This window comes from Helianthus annuus, chromosome 13, assembly GCF_002127325.2.
Source record: "Helianthus annuus cultivar XRQ/B chromosome 13, HanXRQr2.0-SUNRISE, whole genome shotgun sequence".
In the NCBI taxonomy this organism is placed as follows: domain Eukaryota; kingdom Viridiplantae; phylum Streptophyta; class Magnoliopsida; order Asterales; family Asteraceae; genus Helianthus; species Helianthus annuus.
The window spans coordinates 113,561,712-113,586,019 of record NC_035445.2 but is presented as its reverse complement, the minus strand read 5'-3'; the positions used below and the strand labels follow the sequence as shown (position 1 = coordinate 113,586,019).

The window sequence follows — 24,308 nt, the reverse complement described above, 5'->3', positions numbered from 1 at the left end:
GTTCAAGCAAATCATCTAAGATCTTGGGAAAGTATTGAAACAAAATATGTTAGACCACAAACCGCTTTGAATGTTGATAAAATTGAGTTTTCAGACAAAGAGAGAGATAGTTATAAAGGAGAAAAAATGATGATTAGTTTATCACAACAAGCTGTTAAAGAGGATATTTTCGTGTTGCTTCAGCATGATGGTAGTGCTTATTCGATTTGGGAAGCACTCAAGAAGAAGTTTGAAGGAAGTGCAGAAATGATCAAGAGTAAAAAATCGTTGTTAAAGAAAGAGTTTGAGTTGTTTACGAGTGTGCCTGGAGAAACTACAAAGACTCTCATTGAAAGATATTGTCATCTTGTGCGTTCGATGTCTCAGTTGAAAATTACTAAATCTCCAGATGAATGGGTTGAGAAGCTAGCTAATGCGTTACTGCAGAAAGAATGGGGTACTTATCTCATGATTTTGAAGAATTCTGGAGAGAGTTTAGTAGATTGTCAATTGGACAGTTTATTGAAAAGCTTGAGGGACAGGATCTTGAACAGCAAAAGATTGCCAGAATGAACAGCTCAAGCAATCAACAAGACATCAAATTGTACTATAAAGGAAACGTTCAATGTGACAACCCTCACAATTACAGGTATCCGTACACTTAATTAATATTTAATTTGTGCTTAATGACTGTGCTTAATTACAACTGTGATTAAACTGCTTTCTGATTTCTGTTACATACATACATATGCATCACATTTCATACTGTCACTTCATTTATTTCACACAAACTTTAGTGACAAACTTAATGCACAAAGCACAATTAGCACACTGAGCGAATAACCCAGAAAATATGCTGACAATGCCAGCACCTAGACAGACAATGTTTTTGAGGCCAGTATGAGCCAGAGACAGGGTACTACACTAGTAAGGAGTGTAGGGAAGTGATGACCATAAAACTGCGTCACTGGGTGACAGTTATAGTGCCGGGAAGTGCCTAAAACACACTCTAAATGCAGAATTATGCACTTAATAACACAATTCAGCATTTAATTATGCTAGTAATGTGCAAAAACTTGACAAAATAGTCCCGTATACTTTCCAAAGTGCCGGGAATTAGTTGTGACACAAAAAGTATTATAAAAGACACATTACGGATTAATTAAGCACTTTAACGGAACAACACCCAACCGAACAACCGGACTTTACCTGGGACACAAAAATATTGTTAAGCACATTGTTTTTATTTTTCTAAGCTAGTTAGGGTCCCCGAACACCCTAGCACACTATATATTACTTAACACCATAAACCACTAATTATTTCATTTATCTCCTAACTAGATTAGTAACTAACCATTGCAACCCAACCAAGCACCCCCCCCCCCTCAAAACCGGTTACAAGGGTGGAGACCCACCCTTGATTATTTTGATTAGTTTATTATGTATGCATTGTACTAAGGGAACACTTTAACTAATGGACCATGGTTTGTTGGAAGATTTCTATTTAAACCACTAGATAACCATCATTCTTAACTTCACACATCAACAACACCATCCATCTTCTTCCTCTCCTTGCTAGTTCGGCCGAACCCACACACAACCACCATCACCATCATTCAAGCTCAATCATTCGATCTATAGTGATCCAAGGGTGTTAGAGATCATACTACCAAGCTCGGTGTGTTCGGAAGCTCAAGGACCTCTCTTATCTTCTTTTAACCACCACTTTTCATCACTTGAACTACCCTAGCCTTGAGCTAGTGGTAAGTCTCTTGAATCTTCATCCACTTCATGTTTTTGATGGTTAATAGTTAAAGTATGATGAAATCTCAAGAAACACTAAAAACCATAAACAAAGTCTTGAACATAAACTAACTTGGTGATGAAGTAGTGTTGAAATGAATAAGAAATCATGATATTCATGTGTTGTGATGCTTGTTGGTTATTGTTTACTCATGTAGTTGATATGGATCATCTTATGGTCTTGCTAGATCATGAATAAAAACATGATCTAGCAAGATGAGAAAGTAAAAATGTTGTAGGATGATGGAATCATCCACACATAAACTATGAACTTGAATGAATGAATGTTTTCTTGAAAAATAAAGATCAAAGTAGGCTATAATCTTGTAGATCTAAAGATCCATGAGTGGTTTTTCGAAAGAACCAAGTGAAAAGTATGAGTTTCGTTAAAACTTGGATCTTACATAAACTAACCTCATTTTTGGTGGATAAACAAGTGTAGAAACACTTGTGTAATAAGAAAATTTCACAAAGAAATATTTTTAGAAAATATGATTGGAAGTTGTGAACATTCAAACTCTTAGAAAATGAAGTTTTTAAGGAACTAATCACATTTTTAAAGGTAACAAGACTTACTAAGTATGCTAGTAAGTTACTACATACTTTTATAAATTTTCAAGTTCATGAGTTTATAGTTTATGCTTGTTTTTGACAAGTTTGGTAAATAGAGATTGTATGTTGTTGATTGAGAATTGTTTGAATGAATTTTTGAAAAGAAAATGATATGCTAGTAAGCATGGACACCTCCATTTACAAAGGAAACTCTGGCGAAATTTTTCTAAAATTTCAACACTTAGAAAATATTTTTCTGGCAAGTGTTACAGTTATATTTTTAACCTTGTTTTCAAAATAAACTTCGCCATGATTTTTATTACAAAAATACTAAGTGCCGGATGTTGATTTTCGTAAATAAAATTTGATAAATATATATTTAGAATATATATTTTATACTAAAACTCTTGTGTGCTTATTTGTTTATTTTGTGAACTAGTTATATTATTTTTAGGGTAAAATAATATAACTTATGCATACCATGAAATTACGACTCCAAAATAATACCAAAACTCTCACGAAATTAATATTTAAGTTACGCATTTGTTATTGCAATACGAAACGCTAAAACGTAACTTATGTGATATTTCAGAAAATACACTTAGACATACATTTTTGGTGAAATATTATTTTGGAAATTAATAAAGTAAAATATATTATTTTTGGGAAAAATACATATATTTTGGGAATATGTTATTTTTAGACAAATAATTTAAATATATTTTTCTAAGTGGGACTTTAAATATATTTTTCGGAATTACAAATGTACATGTATAAATACCCCCATCCTTGGGAAGGAAATACACATATAAAATACTTGAGAAGTGTGGATACGAAATAGTTGCCTAACTATTTTTCCTAAAAACAAAAGTTAAGTTAAAATAATTATTATTATTTTAACAAGAAGTCACAAACTTGATATAATATCAAGGTAACGCAACTCAAAACATTAAACTCTAAGCCAAGGCACGGCCCGTTCGTCTAATAGACATTAGTACGTTGTAGGTCGCCGGGTAGCTGATCAAGTTTGAGATTGACGTTACGTTACAGGAGACGCACTTCAGTGAGTTCATGTCCCCCTTTTCTCTTTACTGTTTTCAGTTTTATACATCAGGGGTGAAATACATGCCACAATTATTACAGACATTTATTTACATGGTGTGGCTAGCTTAGGGAGGGTTTTTACTACTAGATCATGTGAAGGGTGGGTACAACACTTAAGGCCATCAATCCTCGTTGTTAGGACCGAGGGACATGAGTGATAGATCTATTTGGGTGTAGCGAGCCCACACCCATGAGGCTGGGGCAGCCCATAGAGGTGACTGTGTCTTACAGCCGAAGCCCGGTAACAAATTTGCTAGGTTTGAGTCTTCCTGCACCTTTTCATACATACCAGTGGCTTTGCAACTCATTGGTGATCTCTTTTTCCTTATTGCTACATACGAGGGACTTTTATTCATACTTTGAAGGTTTATACATACTCACTTTTACATGAACTCGCTCAACTTTTGTTGATTTTCAAACTACATGTATTTCAGGAAATTAATGGATCTGGCGAAGTGTGCAATTGTGTCAAGCTGCGTAGTGAATAATGATGTCATCCAAGTTTAGGAGGTGTAACCCTTACCTGGACGGGTTACATGTCTTTAAACCACGTTTTTATGTAAGTCTTTTGTTGTGTCATGTGAACACGCTTTAATCTTGTCATGGTTGTAACTCGTTTTATGTGTCGACATTTTAGACAATGATGTTGTGGTAACTTTAAACTTAATGAATGGATGATCATCATGTGTTTTATTTTCATATAGCATTGTTATGATTGTTGCTATGGTATTAAGAAGTCACACCAAAATAATCCACGCTTCTGCAAAAGCCAGCATGTGACAGCTTGGTATCAGAGCCTCGATCATAGCGAACTAGGATTCCTTCTCGAGTCTAGACTATGATCACTAGGGCTCTCAGAAAAACATTTTTACATTGCATACACTAAACGTCCAGATCCAGGGTACAAAACATTTTTACAAACAAAAAGGCACAAATACACTTTTCAAAAATTATATTTCAGTCTGAGACTGAGGGATTTTAGCCTTAGAGGCTAGGGAGGCTCAGTCTTAGAGACTGAGGGAGGTTCAGTCTTTGAGACTGAGGGAGTTTAGCCTTAGAGGCTGGGGAGGCTCAGTCTTAGAGACTGAGGGAGGTTCAGTCTTAGAGACTGAGGGGTTCAATCTTAGAGATTGGGGAGGTTTAGTCTTAGAGACTGGGAGGTTGGTCTTAGAGACCAGGGAGTTAGTCTGAGAGGCTAGGGAGTTCAGTCTGAGAGGCTGGGAGGGGTAGTCTGGGGAGACTAGGAGGATTACTTGCTTGCATTATTGTGACTTACATGTTTATTTGATTTCATGTTGATATATGTGCATATGTGTGGTTGTGTTACAGACACCATGCCATCATCTTCAGATACTGGAGTATCGGATACTTTGGATCCTATAACGATCGTGTCGGACGATGAGATTCTGTCAGAGAGTGAGGTTTACACATCAGACACTACTAGCACAGATGAGGATGACTTCCAGCCGTTTGCTCTTCCTGATTTTGGGGACGATATTCCTATTGCTGATGGCCTTTTCGGCGGAGACCTACCTCTTCTTCAGGTCCCTGCTCCTCTACCGCTCGCCGCAGTTCCTCTCGAGGATCTGCCTCATGATGAGTTCACTGATGATGACATCGATTTGTTCCTAGAGGGTCCCCCGGAGGGTGACCAGGATGGTGTGGCCCTCATGGATGCCGATGTCCCTTTTGCTGATGATCCTGTTGTCGACCCTGTTGTTCCCTTGGCTGAGATTCCTGCTGATGTGCCCATTGCTGATCCCGTAGTTCCAGTCGAGGCTCCTATTAAGGAGGCTCCTTTTGATCTATTCGGTCCTTACTCATTCGAGTCTGTAGCGTCCGCTTCACTGCACGCCCAGGGCATACAGCACTATTCCTCTGACTCCGACTCAGACATGGCGATGTCTGTTGCGCCCCTCGTTCCCCACGACGTTGACCCAGATCCGGAGGTTGAGTTTTTGCCTGTTGAGCCAGCTCCAGTTGGTCCGGAGCCGGTCGTTGCTCATGACCCCATTGTTGCCCCACCTGTTGCACATTTGCCAGACCCTTTACCTGAGCCTGCTCATGTCGATATGCCAGAAATAGCACCACATGTCATTGTTGCGCCCGTCGATTTACCACCGGTTCTGATGTCCCTGTTATTGATGCACCCATTATTGCCCCGGTAATACCTGTTTCGGCCCCTGTGCATGCTGACCATGCACCGTTTGCCGCTCACATTGATCCTCGTTATGCTGACACTCGTAACGGGTGGATTGAGGATGATGATGACTACCTACCGTTTGTGCTACCCATCACTCCTCCTGTAGCACCTGTTTCCGCACCTATTGAGATTCCATTGTTTCACCCACACACCTCTGACGTCTATCGCACTGATCTTCCCATCACATACCTCCAGGACATTCCGCCACCTCGTCCTGGGGAGGGTTCATCGAGGCAGCCGCCTGTTTTTGTTCCACCTGTATCGTCATCAGTTCTGTTCATGTCTCAGTTCCCTCACACTGCACCACCTATTGTACCTTCCGGGGAGCCGTTTCTGTGGGCTTCGCCCAATGTTATGCCGTTGTCAGACCCGTACCACCCTTTTCATGTGGGGTACACGACAGAGGACATACTCATCTCTCTACAGCTACAGCAGGACGCACTTAGTCGTCGCATTCAGTAGTTAGAGAGAGCTCCACGTCCTCCGTGCCACTGTCAGACTCCTTTTGCCGCACCGCACACTCTCCTACCGTTTCCCCTGATTCGGATGTTCGTTTCCTTACATCTGAGCAGCAGATTGCCTATTTGCTGCGCGCCATTCATGCCTTAGAGGAGGATTGGGTGCACATGCGCCGATTGCTTTTCTCTCATCTTCCTCCTCCTCCGCCATCAGCATAGATATTTTTGGTTTGGTGCAGGTAGATCATTTTGGTGAGAAAGTCGCGATTGGGCCAGCTTGCAAAGACTTTTTGGAAGACCACACTTTTGTACATGATTTGTGTAGACAGATTTGTATTTTTGGGGGTGATGTAAACCCATGATCTTATTTTGATATGTGATGTACTGTAAATCGTGTAAAAAAACAATATGATGGTCATGATTAATGAAAGCCCAATGGCAACGTTCTCACTACATGCTATGTGGTTGATGGATGTTACTATATATGCATATTTATTATTTGTTTTATATTATAACATGGGATGTTATGTGGTTGATGGATGTTACTATATATGCATATTTATTATACCTACTATGACCTGACCAATATGCTCATCTTTTAGAAGATGCCTCCATGACGCAACGCACGCATGCCTACTACTGAGGAGGAACTCCGGGGGATAATTGCCGCGGCTATAGCACAGTATGCGGCCTCCCAAGCAGAAACAAACGGGAATATCTCGAACAACAACGGCAATAACAATCCACCCAATGGTAATGATAAGTCGCTTGAGACATATTACGATACATTTGGATATTTCTAGCACGTCCGCTAATACCATCTGTAAATTCTAACGTATGTGCAGGGTGCACCTACAAACAATTCCTTTACTGTAAGCCCGTAAATTTCGACGGCACTGGAGGTGCTGTTGCATTCGTCAGGTGGGCAGAAAAGACAGATTCTGTCCTGAGGATGAGCAAGTGTACTCCTGAGCAGCAAGTTACATACATCTCAGGGCTGGTTCTTGATGGTGCCCTATTGTGGTGGAATCTGCAAGTGCAAACATTGGGAGAAGCAGCGGCATATGCACTAACCTGGGCTGAGCTGAAAGAGCTCATGAGGAAGAAGTACTGTTCGCGAGCTAAAATACAGAAGCTAGAAACTGAGTTCTGGCACCTAAAAATGGAGGGTCCTAAGATTGTAGAATATGTTCATAGGTTTCATGATTTGTCCCATGTGGTGCCGTACATGGTCACGCCCGAATTTAAACGCGTTGAGCGCTTCATCTAGGATTGGCACCCCATATCATGAGCATGGTAACCACATCCAAGCCTACAACGATCACTGAAGCCATTAATCTCAGCGTAGCACTTACTGAGGAAGCCATTAGATTGAACAAGTTTTCAATTTCTGAACCAAAGAAGGAGACTCATGTGGAGTCGTCTGGTGACAACAAACGGAAATTTTCCAACTTCAAGCAAGGTACCAGCAATGTGAGCAAGAAGGGTGAGTCAAGCGCACCGGCTAGGGCCACAACCGGTGTCGAAAACAAAGGGAAGGGTTACATGGGCACTCTGCCCAAGTGTGATACGTGCCAGCGCCATCATTATGGCCAGTGCAGATTGAGGAAATGCGAGTCATGTGGGAAGAACGGCCACTCGAAGGATACATGTTGTGCTGGAACTGGTGCTGCGCGTGGTGGTAATCGAGGCTATGGGAATGGTAATGGAAACCGCCAACAGGGAGGAAATGGCGGAAATGGAAACCGTGGAAATTTTGCGAACCAAGATGGGAGTGGAAATCGCAACCAAAACAACACTCAAGGTGGAAATGGAAATGGTAATGGTCGGGGACCGGGATGTTTCAATTGTGGAGATGTTGGGCACTTTAAGAGGGAATGCCCAAAACTGAATCAAGCTCGTGGGAGGGTATTCAACATTGGAGAAAGGGAAGCGCGCCAGGATCCAAACGTTGTCACTGGTACGTTCCCTATAAACCAACGCTTTGCATCTGTTCTATTTGATACTGGTGCCGACTATAGCTTTGTATCGTTAGAATTTAAGAATATGCTTGGGTTAACTGCTAGCAAGTTAGACATTCCATACTCAATTGAACTGGCTAATGGAAAGCTAGTTGAAGCCAATGAAGTCATCAAAGGATGTGTGATTGAACTAGGAGGACACGAGTTTACACTAGATCTACTGCCAGTCAAGTCGGGAAGCTTCGACGTGGTGGTAGGGATGGATTGGTTATCGAGCAACAAAGCCGAGATTGTTTGCCACGAGAAGACCATCCGATCCCAATGGCAGATGGAGAGACGATCATAGTTAATGGAGAAAAGTGCGATATGCCTCTGAGAATCATTAGTTGTCTCAAAGCTCGAAAGTGTTTAAGGAAGGGATGTGTTGCCTTCTTGGCACATATCGTAGATAAAGAAGCCGCTGAGCCAGAGATCGAAGACATTCCAGTCGTAAAAGAATATCCTGAAGTCTTTCCAGAACCAGGATTACCGCCGCAAAGACAAGTCGAGTTCCACATTGACTTAGTTCCAGGCGCCGCGCCTGTGGCTAAGGCACCCTACCGACTTGCGCCTTCGGAGATGCAGGAGTTGTCAACGCAACTCCAGGAGCTGTTAGACAAAGGATTCATCAGACCAAGCTTCTCACCTTGGGGAGCTCCAGTTTTGTTTGTTAACAAGAAAGATGGTAGTTTTCGCATGTGTATCGACTACCGGGAACTGAACAAGTTGACAATCAAGAATAGATATCCTCTGCCGAGAATTGATGACCTATTTGATCAGTTGCAAGGTTCAAGTTTCTATTCAAAGATCGATTTGCGATCAGGTTATCATCAGTTGAGAATTCAAGAGGAAAGTATTCCCAAAACTGCTTTTAGAACTCGATATGGACATTACGAGTTTCTGGTGATGCCATTTGGGTTGACAAACGCGCCAGCTGTTTTTATGGATTTAATGAACAGAGTTTGTAAGCCGTACCACGACAAGTTCGTGATTGTGTTCATTGATGACATCTTGATCTACTCATAGACGAAGGATGAGCACGAACAACATTTAAGAGCTATTTTAGAGCTACTTAAAAAGGAGAAGTTGTACGCAAAGTTCTCAAAGTGCGAGTTCTGGTTACGCGAAGTCCAATTTCTTGGACATGTGGTTAATGGAAATGGAATCCATGTGGATCCCACAAAGATCGAAGCAATAAAGAACTGGGAGACTCCGAAGACGCCAACCGAGATTCGACAGTTCTTAGGTTTGGCTGGTTATTATCGAAGGTTCATTGAGGATTTCTCAAAAATCGCTCAACCGTTGACTTCCCTTACCCAGAAAGACAAGAAGTTTGATTGGTGAGATAAACAAGAAGAAACGTTTCAGTTGTTGAAAAACAAACTTTGTGACGCACCGATCTTATCGCTACCCGAAGGAACGGACGACTTCGTGGTATATTGTGACGCCTCGCGTCAAGGTTTGGGTTGCGTGTTGATGCAGCGACAGAAAGTTATAGCATATGCTTCTCGCCAGTTGAAGGTCCATGAGAAAAATTATACCACGCACGACTTGGAATCAGGCGCGGTGGTATTTGCGTTGAAGATCTGGTGACATTATTTGTATGGCACGCGATGTACAATCTTCACTGATCATAAGAGCCTGCAGCACATATTTGACCAAAAGGAGCTTAACATGAGGCAAAGACGCTGGGTAGAACTGTTGAACGACTACGATTGTGAGATCAAGTATCATCCAGGGAAGGCGAATGTGGTCGCCGATGCCCTAAGTCGAAAGGAAAGGATCAAGCCCATAAGGGTTAGGGCTTTGGAAATGATTGTCCAGACAGACCTCTCATTGCACATTCGCGCCACGCAGAGAGAAGCTCTTAAAGAAAGGAATGTTGAGGACGAGTATCTCCGTGGGATGGAGAAGCAGTCGGTACCAAACGAGGAAGGAACTTTGTGCTTCATGAAACGAATTTGGGTTCCTCTGTCTGGTGGATTGAGAAAGGTTATTTTCGATGAGGCTCACAAGTCACGGTACTCGATTTATCAAGGAGCGGATAAGATGTACCAAGATCTTAAGGATTTCTATTGGGGGCCGAGAATGAAAGGTGATGTTGCGTTATACGTTGGTAAATGTTTAACTTGCGCCAAAGTGAAAGCCGAATACCAGAAGCCTTCAGGTCTCCTGCAGCAACCTGAAATACCCAAATGGAAATGGGAACATATTTCAATGGACTTCATAACAAAATTGCCAAGGACGCCCAAAGGTCACGATACAATTTGGGTAATAGTAGACCGTTTAACAAAATCCGCACACTTCTTGCCAATCAAGGAAAAAGACAACACAAGTAAGCTTGCCGAGATATACATGAGAGAGATTGTTGCATGACATGGAATGCCCCTCTCAATCATCTCTAATAGAGATGGAAGATTTGTGTCAAGGATTTGGCAATCCTTTCAAGAAGCATTTGGTTCTCAGTTGAATCTGAGTACATCATTTCACCTGCAGACAGACAGACAGACAGACAGAGTGAACAGACAATCCAGACATTAGAAGACATGTTGCAAGCTTGCGTAATGGATTTAGGTGGAAGTTGGGACACTCACCTACCATTGGTTGAATTTTCATACAATAACAGTTATCATGCAAGTATTCAAGCCACACCGTTTGAAGCTCTTTATGGACGCAAATGTCAATCACCGATTTGTTGGGCTGATGCAGGTGATAGACAATTAGTTGGTCCAGAATTAGTCTAAGAAACGACAGGCAAGATTGCACAGATCCGAGAGCGCATCAAAGCGGCTCGCGATCGCCAAAAGTGTTATGCGGACCGAAGAAGGAAACCTCTAGAATTTGAGGTGGGAGATATGGTTTTATTGAAGGTTTCACCCTGGAAGGGTGTGGCACGCTTTGGGAAGCGTGGGAAGTTGAATCCACGTTACATTGGCCCATTCAGAATCCTGCAAAGGATTGGGCTTGTAGCATACAAGTTGGACCTACCTACTGAACTTAATGGCGTTCATGATACGTTCCATGTAACAAATTTGAAAAAGAGTCCAACACAAGAGACAGTAGTCATTCCTGCTGACAAAGTTTATATCGACGACACGCTCCACTTTATTGAAGAACCCGTCGAGGTTACTGATTGGAAGATTAACAAGACACGCCGGAGTAGTGTCAAACTCGTCAAAGTTCGATGGAATCCAAGACACGGCCCAGAATTCTCATGGGAACGTGAGGATCGTATGAAGGAGAAATACCCACATTTATTTCCCAAGACCCCTGCAACTAGAAGCAGAACCTAAAATTTTGGGACGAAATTTTCTACTCATAATGATGTTTGTGAAACTCTGTTTCCATTTGAATGTATAATTGTTTATGCACCAGGTACAACCTGGTCATGCGTATTATGAATAATTGTTGTGAATAAATTAGTGATGTAGAGGATGAATCTTTGTGTTGTGATATTGTAGGGTGAAACGTTATGAATTCTTCCCTGTTAGTGCTTGTGAAATAATGATAATACATCCTTGTTAATCAACTTAGGAGACAACTCAGTAGATCTTGAATACAAAAGTTTGAATGTAAAACCATTTGAGTGATGTATGATGAACTGTTTGAATGATGCCAAAAATATTTGAAATGTATGCATTTGATCTGAGTTGGTAAGTGTAGGAAATGGGGAACATGTTAGTGAAACCTGATTGGCTAGTACATGCTTATGAAATTTGATTGGCCAGTACTATTCTAAGGAATTCTGGAAGCATCTGCACAGCTGCGAGTCGAGACCTCATGGTTGCGATTCGAGACCTTTGAGTGGCAACTCGAAACCAGACATCATGCTCCAGGAGTCGAGACCAGCTTGGTTGCGACTCGAGATCTCATGATCTCGACTCAAGCCAGACTCGAAATTGGACAGGTTGCGACTCGAGATGTCCTGATCTTGACTCGATACCAGACTCGAGATCTCAGTGGTTGCGACTCATAACCGCACTACTCGAGACCTCCCGTTTACGACTCAGAACCCAGTGGTTGCGACTCGAGACCTCATAGTCTTGAGTCGAGACTATCCGGTTTCGACTGGGCTTCCCTGCTTATTTATTGGGCCATAATGTGTAATGACGTGCTTGGACTGTGTGCTACTGTTGTTGCTTAACTGTTACTGTTTGACTGTTCACATGCTAAGAGAGGCCCAAAAACATATATGCTGGTATGATACGTATGACTGTTGCCATCACTGTATATTATACAAAGTGTGTGTATTATATGAAATGTGGATTTACGTGCTACGTATTAGATACGTGTAATTTATATGAGACGTTACTTGCACACGAACCTAATAAATATGCATAACCGCAATAGGGTATGGTTGACCAACCTTACACAAGTAAATTGTCTGCCGAGCAAACCAAGGTGAGTTCACACACTAAAAGCATGCGTCCCAGGGAGGGACACGGACAAACTGCCATATTTGGAAAACTTACCTTCGAACTATTATTTCCGGGGGAAAAACAAATGGGCACTTTTTAAACTACTATCTCCGGGGGAGATACGTTTGGATATTATTTACACGGACAAACTGCCAACTTTGGGGAAAAACACTTTCGAACTGCTATTTCCGGGGGAAATACGAATGGGTACTTTTAAATTACTATCTCCGGGGGAGATACGTTTGGATATTATTTATAAATCACAACTAGCAAAACTAGACGAAACTCTATCACACTAAGTCCCTGCTTACAATACCGATTAATCGCCGGGGGCGAACGGGTTATTAGTTGATAGCGCTATTAGGTTTGACAACCTCACACCGTGACCGGGGGGATCGGGCGTGAACTAGTAGACCTTGCAACTTGGTCAATGATGATAGAAATTGACTCGAGGCACAACAACTTTACGTCAACAGTTTCGGTATCGACAGTTTAGTGAGCTTACAGATGGGGTAGCTCCCCATAACGTGATTATAAATGGTATATCTCAACAACTTACGTTTTCGAAAAACTAAAACTGAACAACTCGTGAACTCGCCAACTTTATGTTGACACCCTACTGCATGCTTTGCAGGTTGCTCGAAACAGTTTTGGACGGACATTGCAATCGGCTGGAGTGCGTGGTTTGTAAGTTGCACAATTAATAAACTTGTAGTTTTAAATTACGATATGCTCTCCTTTCCTTTCCGCTGCAAACTTAAACTATGTTTTGAAAAATTTAAATTGCTCGCTAATTATACCCTTATTTGTGACAATAACTAACCCGTTCAAAATAATTAGTGGCTAAGATCTTGGTCAGTCACGCCTCCAAGCGGTGGTACTCCGCATGTGGATTTTGGGGGTGTGACAGTTATAGTGCCGAGAAGTGCCTAAAACACACTCTAAATGCAGAATTCTGCACTTAATAACAAAATTCAGCATTTAATTATGCTAGTAATGTGCAAAAACTTGACAAAATAGTCCTGTATACTTTCCAAAGTGCCGGGAATTAGTTGTGACACAAAAAGTATTATAAAAGACACATTACGGATTAATTAAGCACTTTAACGGAACAACACCCAACCAAACAACCGGACTTTACCCGGGACACAAAAATATTGTTAAGCACATTGTTTTTATTTTTCTAAGCTAGTTAGGGTCCCCGAACACCCTAGCACACTATATATTACTTAACACCATAAACCACTAATTATTTCATTTATCTCCTAACTAGATTAGTAACTAACCATTGCAACCCAACCAAGCACCCCCCCCCCTCCAAACCGGTTACAAAGGTGGAGACCCACCCTTGATTATTTTGATTAGTTTATTATGTATGCATTGTACTAAGGGAACACTTTAACTAATGGACCATGGTTTGTTGGAAGATTTCTATTTAAACCACTAGATAACCATCATTCTTAACTTCACACATCAACAACACCATCCATCTTCTTCCTCTCCTTGCTTGTTCGGCCGAACCCACACACAACCGCCATCACCATCATTCAAGCTCATTCATTCAATCTCTAGTGATCCAAGGGTGTTAGAGATCATACTACCAAGCTCGGTGTGTTTGGAAGCTCAAGGACCTCTCTTATCTTCTTTTAACCACCACTTTTCATCACTTGAACTCCCCTAGCCTTGAGCTAGTGGTAAGTCTCTTGAATCTTCATCCACTTCATGTTTTTGATGGTTAATAGTTAAAGTATGATGAAATCTCAAGAAACACTAAAAACCATAAACAAAGTCTTGAACATAAACTAACTTGGTGATGAAGTAGTGCTTAAATGACTAAGAAATCATGATATTCATGTGTTGTGATGCTTGTTGGTTATTGTTTACTCATGTAGTTGATATGGATCATCTTATGGTCTTGCTAGATCATGAATAAAAACATGATCTAGCAAGATGAGAAAGTAAAAATGTTGTAGGATGATGGAATCATCCACACATAAACTATGAACTTGAATGAATGAATGTTTTCTTGAAAAATAAAGATCAAAGTAGGTTATAATCTTGTAGATCTAAAGATCCATGAGTGGTTTTTCAAAAGAACCAAGTGAAAAGTATGAGTTTCGTAAAAACTTGGATCTTACATAAACTAACCTCATTTTTGGTGGATAAACAAGTGTAGAAACACTTGTGTAATAAGAAAATTTCACATTTCACAAAGAAATATTTTTAGAAAATATGATTGGAAGTTGTGAACATTCAAACTCTTTGAAAATGAAGTTTTTAAGGAACTAATCACATTTTTAAAGGTAACAAGACTTACTAAGTATGCTAGTAAGTTACTACATACTTTTATAAATTTTCAAGTTCATGAGTTTATAGTTTATGCTTGTTTTTGACAAGTTTGGTAAATAGAGATTGTATGTTGTTGATTGAGAATTGTTTGAATGAATTTTTGAAAAGAAAATGATATGCTAGTAAGCATGGACACCTCCATTTACAAAGGAAACTCTGGCGAAATTTTTCTAAAATTTCAACACTTAGAAAATATTTTTCTGGCAAGTGTTACAGTTATATTTTTAACCTTGTTTTCAAAATAAACTTCGCCATGATTTTTATTACAAAAATACTAAGTGCCGGAGGTTGATTTTCGTAAATAAAAGTTGATAAATATATATTTAGAATATATATTTTATACTAAAACTCTTGTGTGCTTATTTGTTTATTTTGTGAACTAGTCATATTATTTTTAGGGTAAAATAATATAACTTATGCATACCATGAAATTACGACTCCAAAATAATACCAAAACTCTCACGAAATGAATATTTAAGTTACGCATTTGTTATTGCAATACGAAACGCTAAAACGTAACTTATGTGATATTTCAGAAAATACACTTACACATACATTTTTGGTGAAATATTATTTTGGAAATTAATAAAGTAAAATATATTATTTTTGGGAAAAATACATATATTTTGGGAATATGTTATTTTTAGACAAATAATTTAAATATATTTTTCTAAGTGGGACTTAAAATATATTTTTCGGAATTACAAATGTACATGTATAAATACCCCCATCCTTGGGAAGGAAATACACATATAAAATACTTGAGAAGTGTGGATACGAAATAGTTGCCTAACTATTTTTCCTAAAAACAAAAGTTAAGTTAAAATAATTATTATTATTTTAACAAGAAGTCACAAACTTGATATAATATCAAGGTAACGCAACTCAAAACATTAAACCCTAAGCCAAGGCATGGCCCGTTCGTCTAATAGACATTAGTACGTTGTAGGTCGCCGGGTAGCTGATCAAGTTTGAGATTGACGTTACGATACAGGAGACGCACTTCAGTGAGTTCATGTCCCCCTTTTCTCTTTACTGTTTTCAGTTTTATACTTTGGGGGTGAAATACATGCCACAATTATTACAGACATTTATTTACATGGTATGGCTAGCTTAGGGAGGGTTTTTACTACTAGGTCATATGAAGGGTGGGTACAACACTTAAGGCCATCAATCCTCGTTGTTAGGACCGAGGGACATGAGTGATAGATCTATTTGGGTGTAGCGAGCCCACACCCATGAGGCCGGGGCGGCCCATAGAGGTGACTGTGTCTTACAGCCGAAGCCCGGTAACAAATTTGCTAGATTTGAGTCTTCCTGCACCTTTTCACACATACCAATGGCTTTGCAACCCATTGGTGATCTCTTTTTCCTTATTGCTACATACCAGGGACTTTTATTCATACTTTGAAGGTTTATACTCACTTTTACATGAACTCGCTCAACTTTTGTTGATTTTTCAAACTACATGTATTTCAGGAAATTAATGGATCTGGCGAAGTGTGCAATTGTGTCAAGCTGCGTAGTGAATAACGATGTCATCCAGGTTTAGGAGGTGTAACCCTTACCTGGACGGGTTACATGTCTTTAAACCACGTTTTTATTTAAGTCTTTTGTTGTGTCATGTGAACACGCTTTAATCTTGTCATGGTTGTAACTCGTTTTATGTGTCGACATTTTAGACAATGATGTTGTGGTAACTTTAAACTTAATGAATGGATGATCATCATGTGTTTTATTTTCATATAGCATTGTTATGATTGTTGCTATGGTATTAAGAAGTCACACCAAAATAATCCACGCTTCCGCAAAAGCCAGGGTGTGACATTCAAACTGTTGAAGCAAGTCCAAAGATCCAAACTGCCTTCAGTGCAGAAAATTCATCAGGATCAGTCATCCAGAGTTCACTCAAGTCCAGTGGATTTTCTTCATTTCCGACTGTTAATCCGAGTGTTCAAAGTTCAGGAAATGGTAACGACCAGGTGCTACATTGCAACATTGCGTTGCATCTTTAGAAAGGTCAAAATTTCTCTGAAGAAGTTGCAACGGGTCACATGGCATTACTTGTTACAGTGTTGGAATCTTATGAGAGTTTGGTTGCGGGGAGGATCGGAAATCCTATGCTGACAAAAGAGGATTACGATCAAATCGATGGTGAAGAAATGGAATTGATGGATATTAAATGGTGTTTGGCTAGTGTCCTGAGGAGAGCTGAGAAATTTAAGCAGATCACTGGAAGAGATGATTTCCGTGATGCTAATGTTTCTACTTTGGGTTTTGATAAATCTAAAGTTAATTGTTTTCGATGCAGGGAAAAAGGACATTTCAAGAGGGAATGTACCAATCGAGAGGCAGGTGGAGCTCTGAATCCATTTGGCAACAATGATTACTATCGAAAGTCAATTTATCACCAAGTTGCTCAACAGCTGCATCAACAACAACCGCAAACTGCTCATGCTAAACAGATTGTAGAGGCAAACAAGAAAGCCTATATAGTAAATCAAGATGATGAAAGAATGGCAGAAGGCTTTAGTTGGGATAAGTATGTGGATGAGAATATGGAGTTTAAGGCTTTTATCGCACAAATTATTCAAAAGCCAGAATTGATGAAAGAATGGATAGCTGTGTTGGCAGAAGAAGAGAAAAGTCAAGATGAAGAATCTGTTTCTTCAGAAAACAGTTCAACAGATACTAGTGATGATGATGAAGAAATTGAACAGATAAACATTGTAAAAACTCATTTATCTTCTGATAGTTTCGAATTCTATTTTGCAGATAAATTGAAGAAACTTAAAGAGAGAAAAGCTGCAAAAGAAATGAAAGAAGTTAAGGTTGTTGAGAAGATAGTTGAAGTTGAGAAGATAGTTGAAGTGGAGAAGGTAGTTGAAGTCGAGAAGATTGTGGAGATTGAAAAGATTGTTGAAGTCACAAAACCTTGTCTTACATGTTTGGAACCTTGCAAACAATGTGAAGATAAAGATGAAAGGTTTAGTGAGCTTGAAAAGTTAAAAGAGAAGTTACTGTTTGATGTCAAGAATATAAAAGAATCATACGATGTGTTGAACAGAACTGTGAATAGTTTGCAGAAGACAAACTCGGAAAGAGAAGATGCTTTGACAATGATGAATGCAACAATGATGTCTAAGCAAAAAGAGATAAATTTTTACATTGAAGAATGTGCGAAATTGAAGCAAGAGTTGGAAATTGAAAAAGTTGAAAACGAAAGAATCAGACAATTATTGAAAAGTTATTCAAGTTCTGATTACTTAATTGACAAAATTTATCCAACTGTTGCAGGTTTTGAAGCGTTTCAGGAGAAGAAGACTGAGAAGAAGGATAATGGTAAGAAACAGAGTGTCAGTTATAATAAGTGTCCGCCTCCGATTTGGGAAGGGTATTCGCCTAGAAAACCAAATGAGGAACAAGTAAAAAAGGCAATCAATATAAAGTTAGAGTCCGAGATAACTGACATGTTACCAGACAGTATTGACATCACGTTCACAGCGTCTGACACAGATCATGAGTCTGAGTTAATAAAAAAGATGGTCGATCAGGTGTTGGATAAGGATGAGGAGTCTGAGTCAATGTCCGAGTCTGGAAGTTCGAGTTCGTCTGTCAAGATTTCAAAGTCGTCGGGAAAACGGGTTTATAGTAAAGAATTTTTGTTGTCAAAATCCAATTTGAATGACAAAACATTTGAAGTTGCATATACTTTGAATGATTCTGACAAATTATATTTTGATGAAAAGTTTCCAATAAGAGGTGTTAAAACAGAAATGATTAAAAAGGTTTTCAAATTAACAGAAATTAATATTTCTGAAATAAAAGATGAAAATCTTTCTGTAAAACCTAGACCTTACACCTCAAGAATTAAACAAAGATTAAATAAGAAAATGAGTTACAATTTTGGTTCTGGTTTTCAAAAGAAGCCAAACCATAATGGTAATTTCAAAAAGAAAGGATTGGGTTTTACTCCACCAGAAAATCATAAAACTGAGAAAATTTTTAAAACAAATACAAAATTTGTTTCAGGTACTTCAGCTGAGGATGAAAAGAAGAGCTCTTTCTGGGGACAAACAAATAAAGAGTTCTTAGCTGAAAAATAGAAGATTGCAAAGTATGAAGCTCATCAGAGAAAAGAGACAAGAATCTGTTACAGGTGTCAAGAAGTTGGTCATATCGCCTGGAACTGTCCAAAGGCAACCAACACAAAACAGGGAGTCTCAGAAAAACTCAAAGAAATAGTTGTTGATAAAACCGAACCACCAACTGAGAAATTTAAAGTGTTTAAAAATTCAACATATGAAGTTGGTGAGTGTTCAAAAAGGTTTTACAAACGAAGGGGAAATCTTGACAATCAAGCTTGGGTTGTTAAGAAATCAGATGTAAAACTTGGCGATAAATCTGATTCCACAAAATCAGAGGAGCCACAATTTGAGGTAAGTGAAGAGAAATCAGTTCCTCCAATGGATGATGAGAACTTTCCACCATTGAGGACTGAGAATTTTAAACAAAAGATTGGTAAAGTGGAAATCTCAAATCAATTTTATTCTGAAAAGAATGAATTTACCAACCCTAAATCTTTACCTCGTTCTAGATCTTATGATCACAGGATAGTCCTTAAAGATGAAAACATGATCATTAACCAAAAGCCTTGTAGGTACCCTGCGGCACAGAAATATATTATTGAGAAGATGACCAAAGAACTGCTAGATACAAGGGTAATTCAAGGGAGTTCTAGTCCTTTTGCAGCTCATGTGGTTTTAGTTAAAAAAAAAGGATGGTTCATGGAGAATGTGTATTGACTATAGGAAACTTAATGATGCTATAGTCAAGAATGGGTACCCTATTCCTTTCATAGAGGAGTTATTAGATGAGTTGGGGAAAGCTGTTATATTTTCTAAACTAAATCTAAGGTTAGGATATCATCAAATCAAGATGTTCTCTCAAGATGTCCACAAAACTCATGAGGGCCGTTTCGAGTTTATGCCATCAGCCACTTTCCACTTTCTAGTCTTTAATGAATCATACTTTTAAATAGTTTTTGAGGAAATCAGTATTGGTGTTCTTTGATGATATATTGGTTTATAGCAATCCCCTTGAACAACACCTAGTCCATTTAATAGAAGTTTTAAGTGTGTTAAGAGCTAACCAATTGTTTGCTAGAATATCTAAATGTGTATTTGGTGGATCTAGTGTGGAATACTTGGGGCATATCATTTCCAAAGAGGGAGTAGCTACTGATCCTAGGAAGATAGAAGCAATTAAAAAACTGGCCTTTACATTCTAATGTGAAACAGTTAAGGGGTTTCTTAGGCCTTTCTGGTTATTATAGAAGATTTATTAAATCATATGGAATTCTAACTAAGCTCCTTACTTCTCTTCTCAAGAAAGATAATTTCAGCTGGACTGAAGAATCCATAACAACTTTTGAAAGTTTGAAGGTGTTGAGGACTCAGTTGGATTTGCAACGGAATTAAGTGGGGCATTTGGTTTCATGTTCATGATTCACGATAACAAGTATGTGCAGGAAACAAGAGAAGAAAAAATGGACAAATTGAATGATATTCAGAATGTCTTGGTACCGGCAAACGTTGTCGGCAAGAGTGAATATATACATGAGTTATGACGGTTACATGGTGGTTTATTTTGGAGGGAACAACCGCCACTTTGAAACGGTGTCACTAACCAACATAACCATCCGCTAATTATTGACATATACACACACATAAACATAAGTTTAATCATCCTGATTATACATAATACATATATAATTAAGTTTATATACTAATACACACCCCTAAACTTGATTATATTTGTGAGAGTGCATCAGGATGCTTTGGTTTGCTTCATCCACTGCCTTTTCTACTTATTTGAAATCAGATCTCCAGCCTTTTCTGTAGTCTTTTCAGTCCATGACAATCATTACCTGCAAAGAATGCATAGTGTTCACCTTCTTTTCCAGCAATGCAATTTCCACTTGAGTTCCCTTCCATCCGACCAGCAACATTTCCTTGTTGACATCTTGACTCCGGCTTTATCTCACATCCACTACGTTCTTCACCGTCTCTTTCTCAACACATTCTGCTGTGTCGATTTAAACTTGTAGTAATAAACTAGAACGTCAAGGTACATTGCATACATTAACCTCATAAACTCACCATCTTGATACTCGAACCCCATATCCTTTGCAACCACAGCCCATAAGTTGTTTTCTGTAAAATTTATGTGTCCTCATTCTCTTTTCACTACTAAGTATAATTCAAGTAGATTGATTTTTCGATTATCAGAAGTATAAGCCGGAATTGGTCTGGTTGATATTTCAAACTTCTTCGTTAAGAACCAGTCTACCATTTCATCGAATTTAGTTTCCAGATTGAACTTGTATTTTCGAACATAATCAACATCTTCTAACATTTCAAGCAAATCTTTACAATCTTGAAATTCTTTAAACTTCATTGCTTGAAGGATCATGATGTTCCAATCGGGTTCATTAGAAGACAAATTCAGATTTTTGAAATAATTATTCAAATAATTTGTTTTGTACTCATCATGTTCCGATTCCCTATTGATTATTGACTGTTTTTCTTTCATACTGATCTCATCTTCTTTCGTTAAACCGGAAATTTCATTCCTTTTGTTTATGATAGGAACACTAAAGGTGGGGAAAATTCTGCATTTTTCTCCAATGATCTTAACCGTATAACCTTTAATTACTAATTGATCCAGACTTAGAATGTTCCGATCTAATTCAGGAGTGTAGAACACACTCTGAATTTGAAACTTATCGTTTCCTGACATTACATCTACAGCCCCAATCCCTTTTATAAAGAAAAAACTGTTGTCACCGGTTTAGTGTCTACACCGAACGTGTTTTTAATTCTCTTAAAAACGTCTAAATTACCCGAGTAATGATGTTTGAAATTGGTACTAACATACCAGATTTCAGACCACAAACCCCCTTCTGTTCCGGTGACTATGAATTCCATACCATGATCTTCGTCGACTTCTTGTTGTTGAATGCCGGTATTGATGGCTTGACGGATCAATTGGATTGCTTCATCATTCTCCTTTGTCTTACATGAAATGATTTGATGACCGGGCTCATTACAATAATAACATCTTTTGTGAAGGGGATTCGTCTTCCGCCGTTCCTTCTTTTCATTAGAACAATGCTTGCAGGGCATCACAGATGATGTCGGATAGAGAACATCATCATGTTCAACCGTGGCTCTGATACCACATGTTGAGGACTTAGTTGGATTTGCAGCGGAATTAAGTGGGGCATTTGGTTTCATGTTCATGATTCACGATAACAAGTATGTGCAGGAAACAAGAGAAGAAAAAATGGACAAATTGAATGATATTCAGAATGTCTTGGTACCGGCCAACGTTGCCGGCAAGAGTGAATATATACATGAGTTATGACGGTTACATGGTGGTTTATTATGGAGGGAAAACCGCCACTTTGAAACGGTGTCACTAACCAACATAACCATCCGCTAATTATTGACATATACAAACATAAACATAAGTTTAATCATCCTGATTATACATAATACATATATAATTAAGTTTATATACTAATAGAAGGAAGTTGTGTGCTCTCCTCCTGTTCTAGCTTTACCTAGCTTTGATAAACCATTTGTTTTAGAGACAGATGACTTAGCCTTGGGTATTGGGTTATTCTAATGCAAGACAATCATCCATCAGCTTTTATCAGTAAAGCTTTGTCTCCTAGGCAACAGGCTTATTCAGTTTATGAGAAAAAGTTGTTGGCAATCATCTATGTTGTTAAATAATGACATCATTACTAGTCAATAAATCACTTTATTATTAAAACATATTATTGGAACAGAAACTAACTACTCCTTTGCAACATGTCTGGCTTTCCAAGTTATTGGGGCATGACTATGAGATCTTATATAAAAACGGGGTAGAGATTCAAGTGGCATACGCTCTGTCTAGAGTTCAGGGTCCTTCATTGTTTGCTATGTCCTTATCTACTTTGTGTGATACTTTGTGGAAAAGAATCAAGAAGTCTTGGCAACAGATCCTTTGTTAATTGAGAAGATGGAAAGGCTATCAAGGGGTGAGGTGATTTCTGATTTCAAATGACAAGGTAACTTATTGATGAAAAAGGACATGGTAGTAATAGGGAAAGATGAGGAGTTACAGTTGGACATTATTGGGTTGTGTCATAAGCATGAGAATGTAGCATATCCAGGGCTTTTGCAACCTCTCCCTATTCTCAGAATAATCCATTTCATAGGGGGTTTTCCTAAAGCTGGTGGTAAAGACTCTTATCATGGTGACTGTTGACATATTGACAAAGTATAGTCATTTATACCTTTGAGGCACCCTTATTCTGTAACTACAGCGGCTCAGTTGTTTCTAGATCATGTGTTGAAGTTACATGGATGGCCACAGACTATTGTGAGTGATAGAGACCCTTTGTTTTTAAGCGATTTTTGGAAGAAGTTTACAAAAATGCAGGGTATACAGCTGGCCATGTCAACAACCTATCATCCTTAGTCTGATGGCCAGACTGAGGTAGTAAACAGGTGTATTGAAGCCTATCACAGAAGTATGACTTTGACTAATAACACACCTTGGCTCGGGTGACTTTGACTAACTTCCATTCAACCATTAAAACAACACCTTTTCAAGCTCTATATGGATATCCCTATCCCCCTCCATTGTTTGTTCCATATATTCCTAAGGATTGTTTAGTAGAGGCAGTTGATCAAATATGCAGAGAAAGGGAACAACCAATCAAACAGTCAAGACAAGCACTTTCAGTAGCACAAAATCAAATGAAACAAACAACAGATGGTAAACGCAGTGAAAGGGCATTTATAGTGGGTCAGTGGGTGTATTACAACAAATTGAGCCCTAAAAGTGGCTTACAAGCTAGATTTACCTGAGTAAGCTCAGCTACATCCAACATTTCATGTCTCGTTGAAATTAGCTCATGGGGACCATTCGGTTGTGTTGCCGCTTCCTGTTCAACTTAGGTTCAAGTATACGCCAGCTGCGGTAATCGATCGAAGGATGTGTAAGAAGGGTAGCGTGGATGTTTTGGTTCACTTGAATGATCTACTAGTATCAGAAGCTTCGTGGGAGAACATTGAAGAGATGAAAGCGCGGTTTCAAAATTTAAAGGAAGGGGCATTGTTATGTAGTACAAGTCGAAGGGTCAACTGTGTAATTGTTGTTTGGTTCAGGGACTGTTTGTGCTTAGTATTAGAATATGGTTAGTTGTTAGTTTGTACTTAACGAAGTCGGTAATGTCGGTTAGCATTTGTTAAGCTAATTCTGTTATTCTCTCTACCCTCTCACTAGAATTCTCGTAACATAAAATCAGTCTGAATTTGTAATCATTCATTAGTTTTCAAACTATTATAACTATAATTATTTGTACTGCATTCTCTTAATATTA

The 24,308-nt window shown here is 38.9% G+C and overlaps 1 protein-coding gene across 1 annotated transcript; it reads left to right on the top strand.

The window, feature by feature from the left end:
• The first annotated feature begins 246 nt into the window (after nucleotides 1-246).
• On the top strand, nucleotides 247-6,103 carry LOC110901506 (proline-rich extensin-like protein EPR1). The gene is made up of 3 exons (XM_022148330.1): nucleotides 247-436; nucleotides 4,768-5,561; nucleotides 5,699-6,103. Exons 1-3 carry the CDS (start codon nucleotides 247-249, stop codon nucleotides 6,101-6,103), a joined length of 1,389 nt encoding a protein of 462 aa, XP_022004022.1.
• Nucleotides 6,104-24,308: the final 18,205 nt, after the last annotated feature.

What these genes read in the sequence shown, in the direction of transcription:
- LOC110901506 (XM_022148330.1), top strand. Translation starts at nt 247, where the DNA reads ATGATCAAGAGTAAAAAATCGTTGTTAAAGAAAGAGTTTGAGTTGTTT. An exon ending in GTTACTGCAGAAAGAATGGG is followed by an intron (nt 437 to 4,767) that starts GTACTTATCTCA and finishes GTTGTGTTACAG; the next exon opens with ACACCATGCCATCATCTTCA. An exon ending in CGCCCGTCGATTTACCACCG is followed by an intron (nt 5,562 to 5,698) that starts GTTCTGATGTCC and finishes GGGTGGATTGAG; the next exon opens with GATGATGATGACTACCTACC.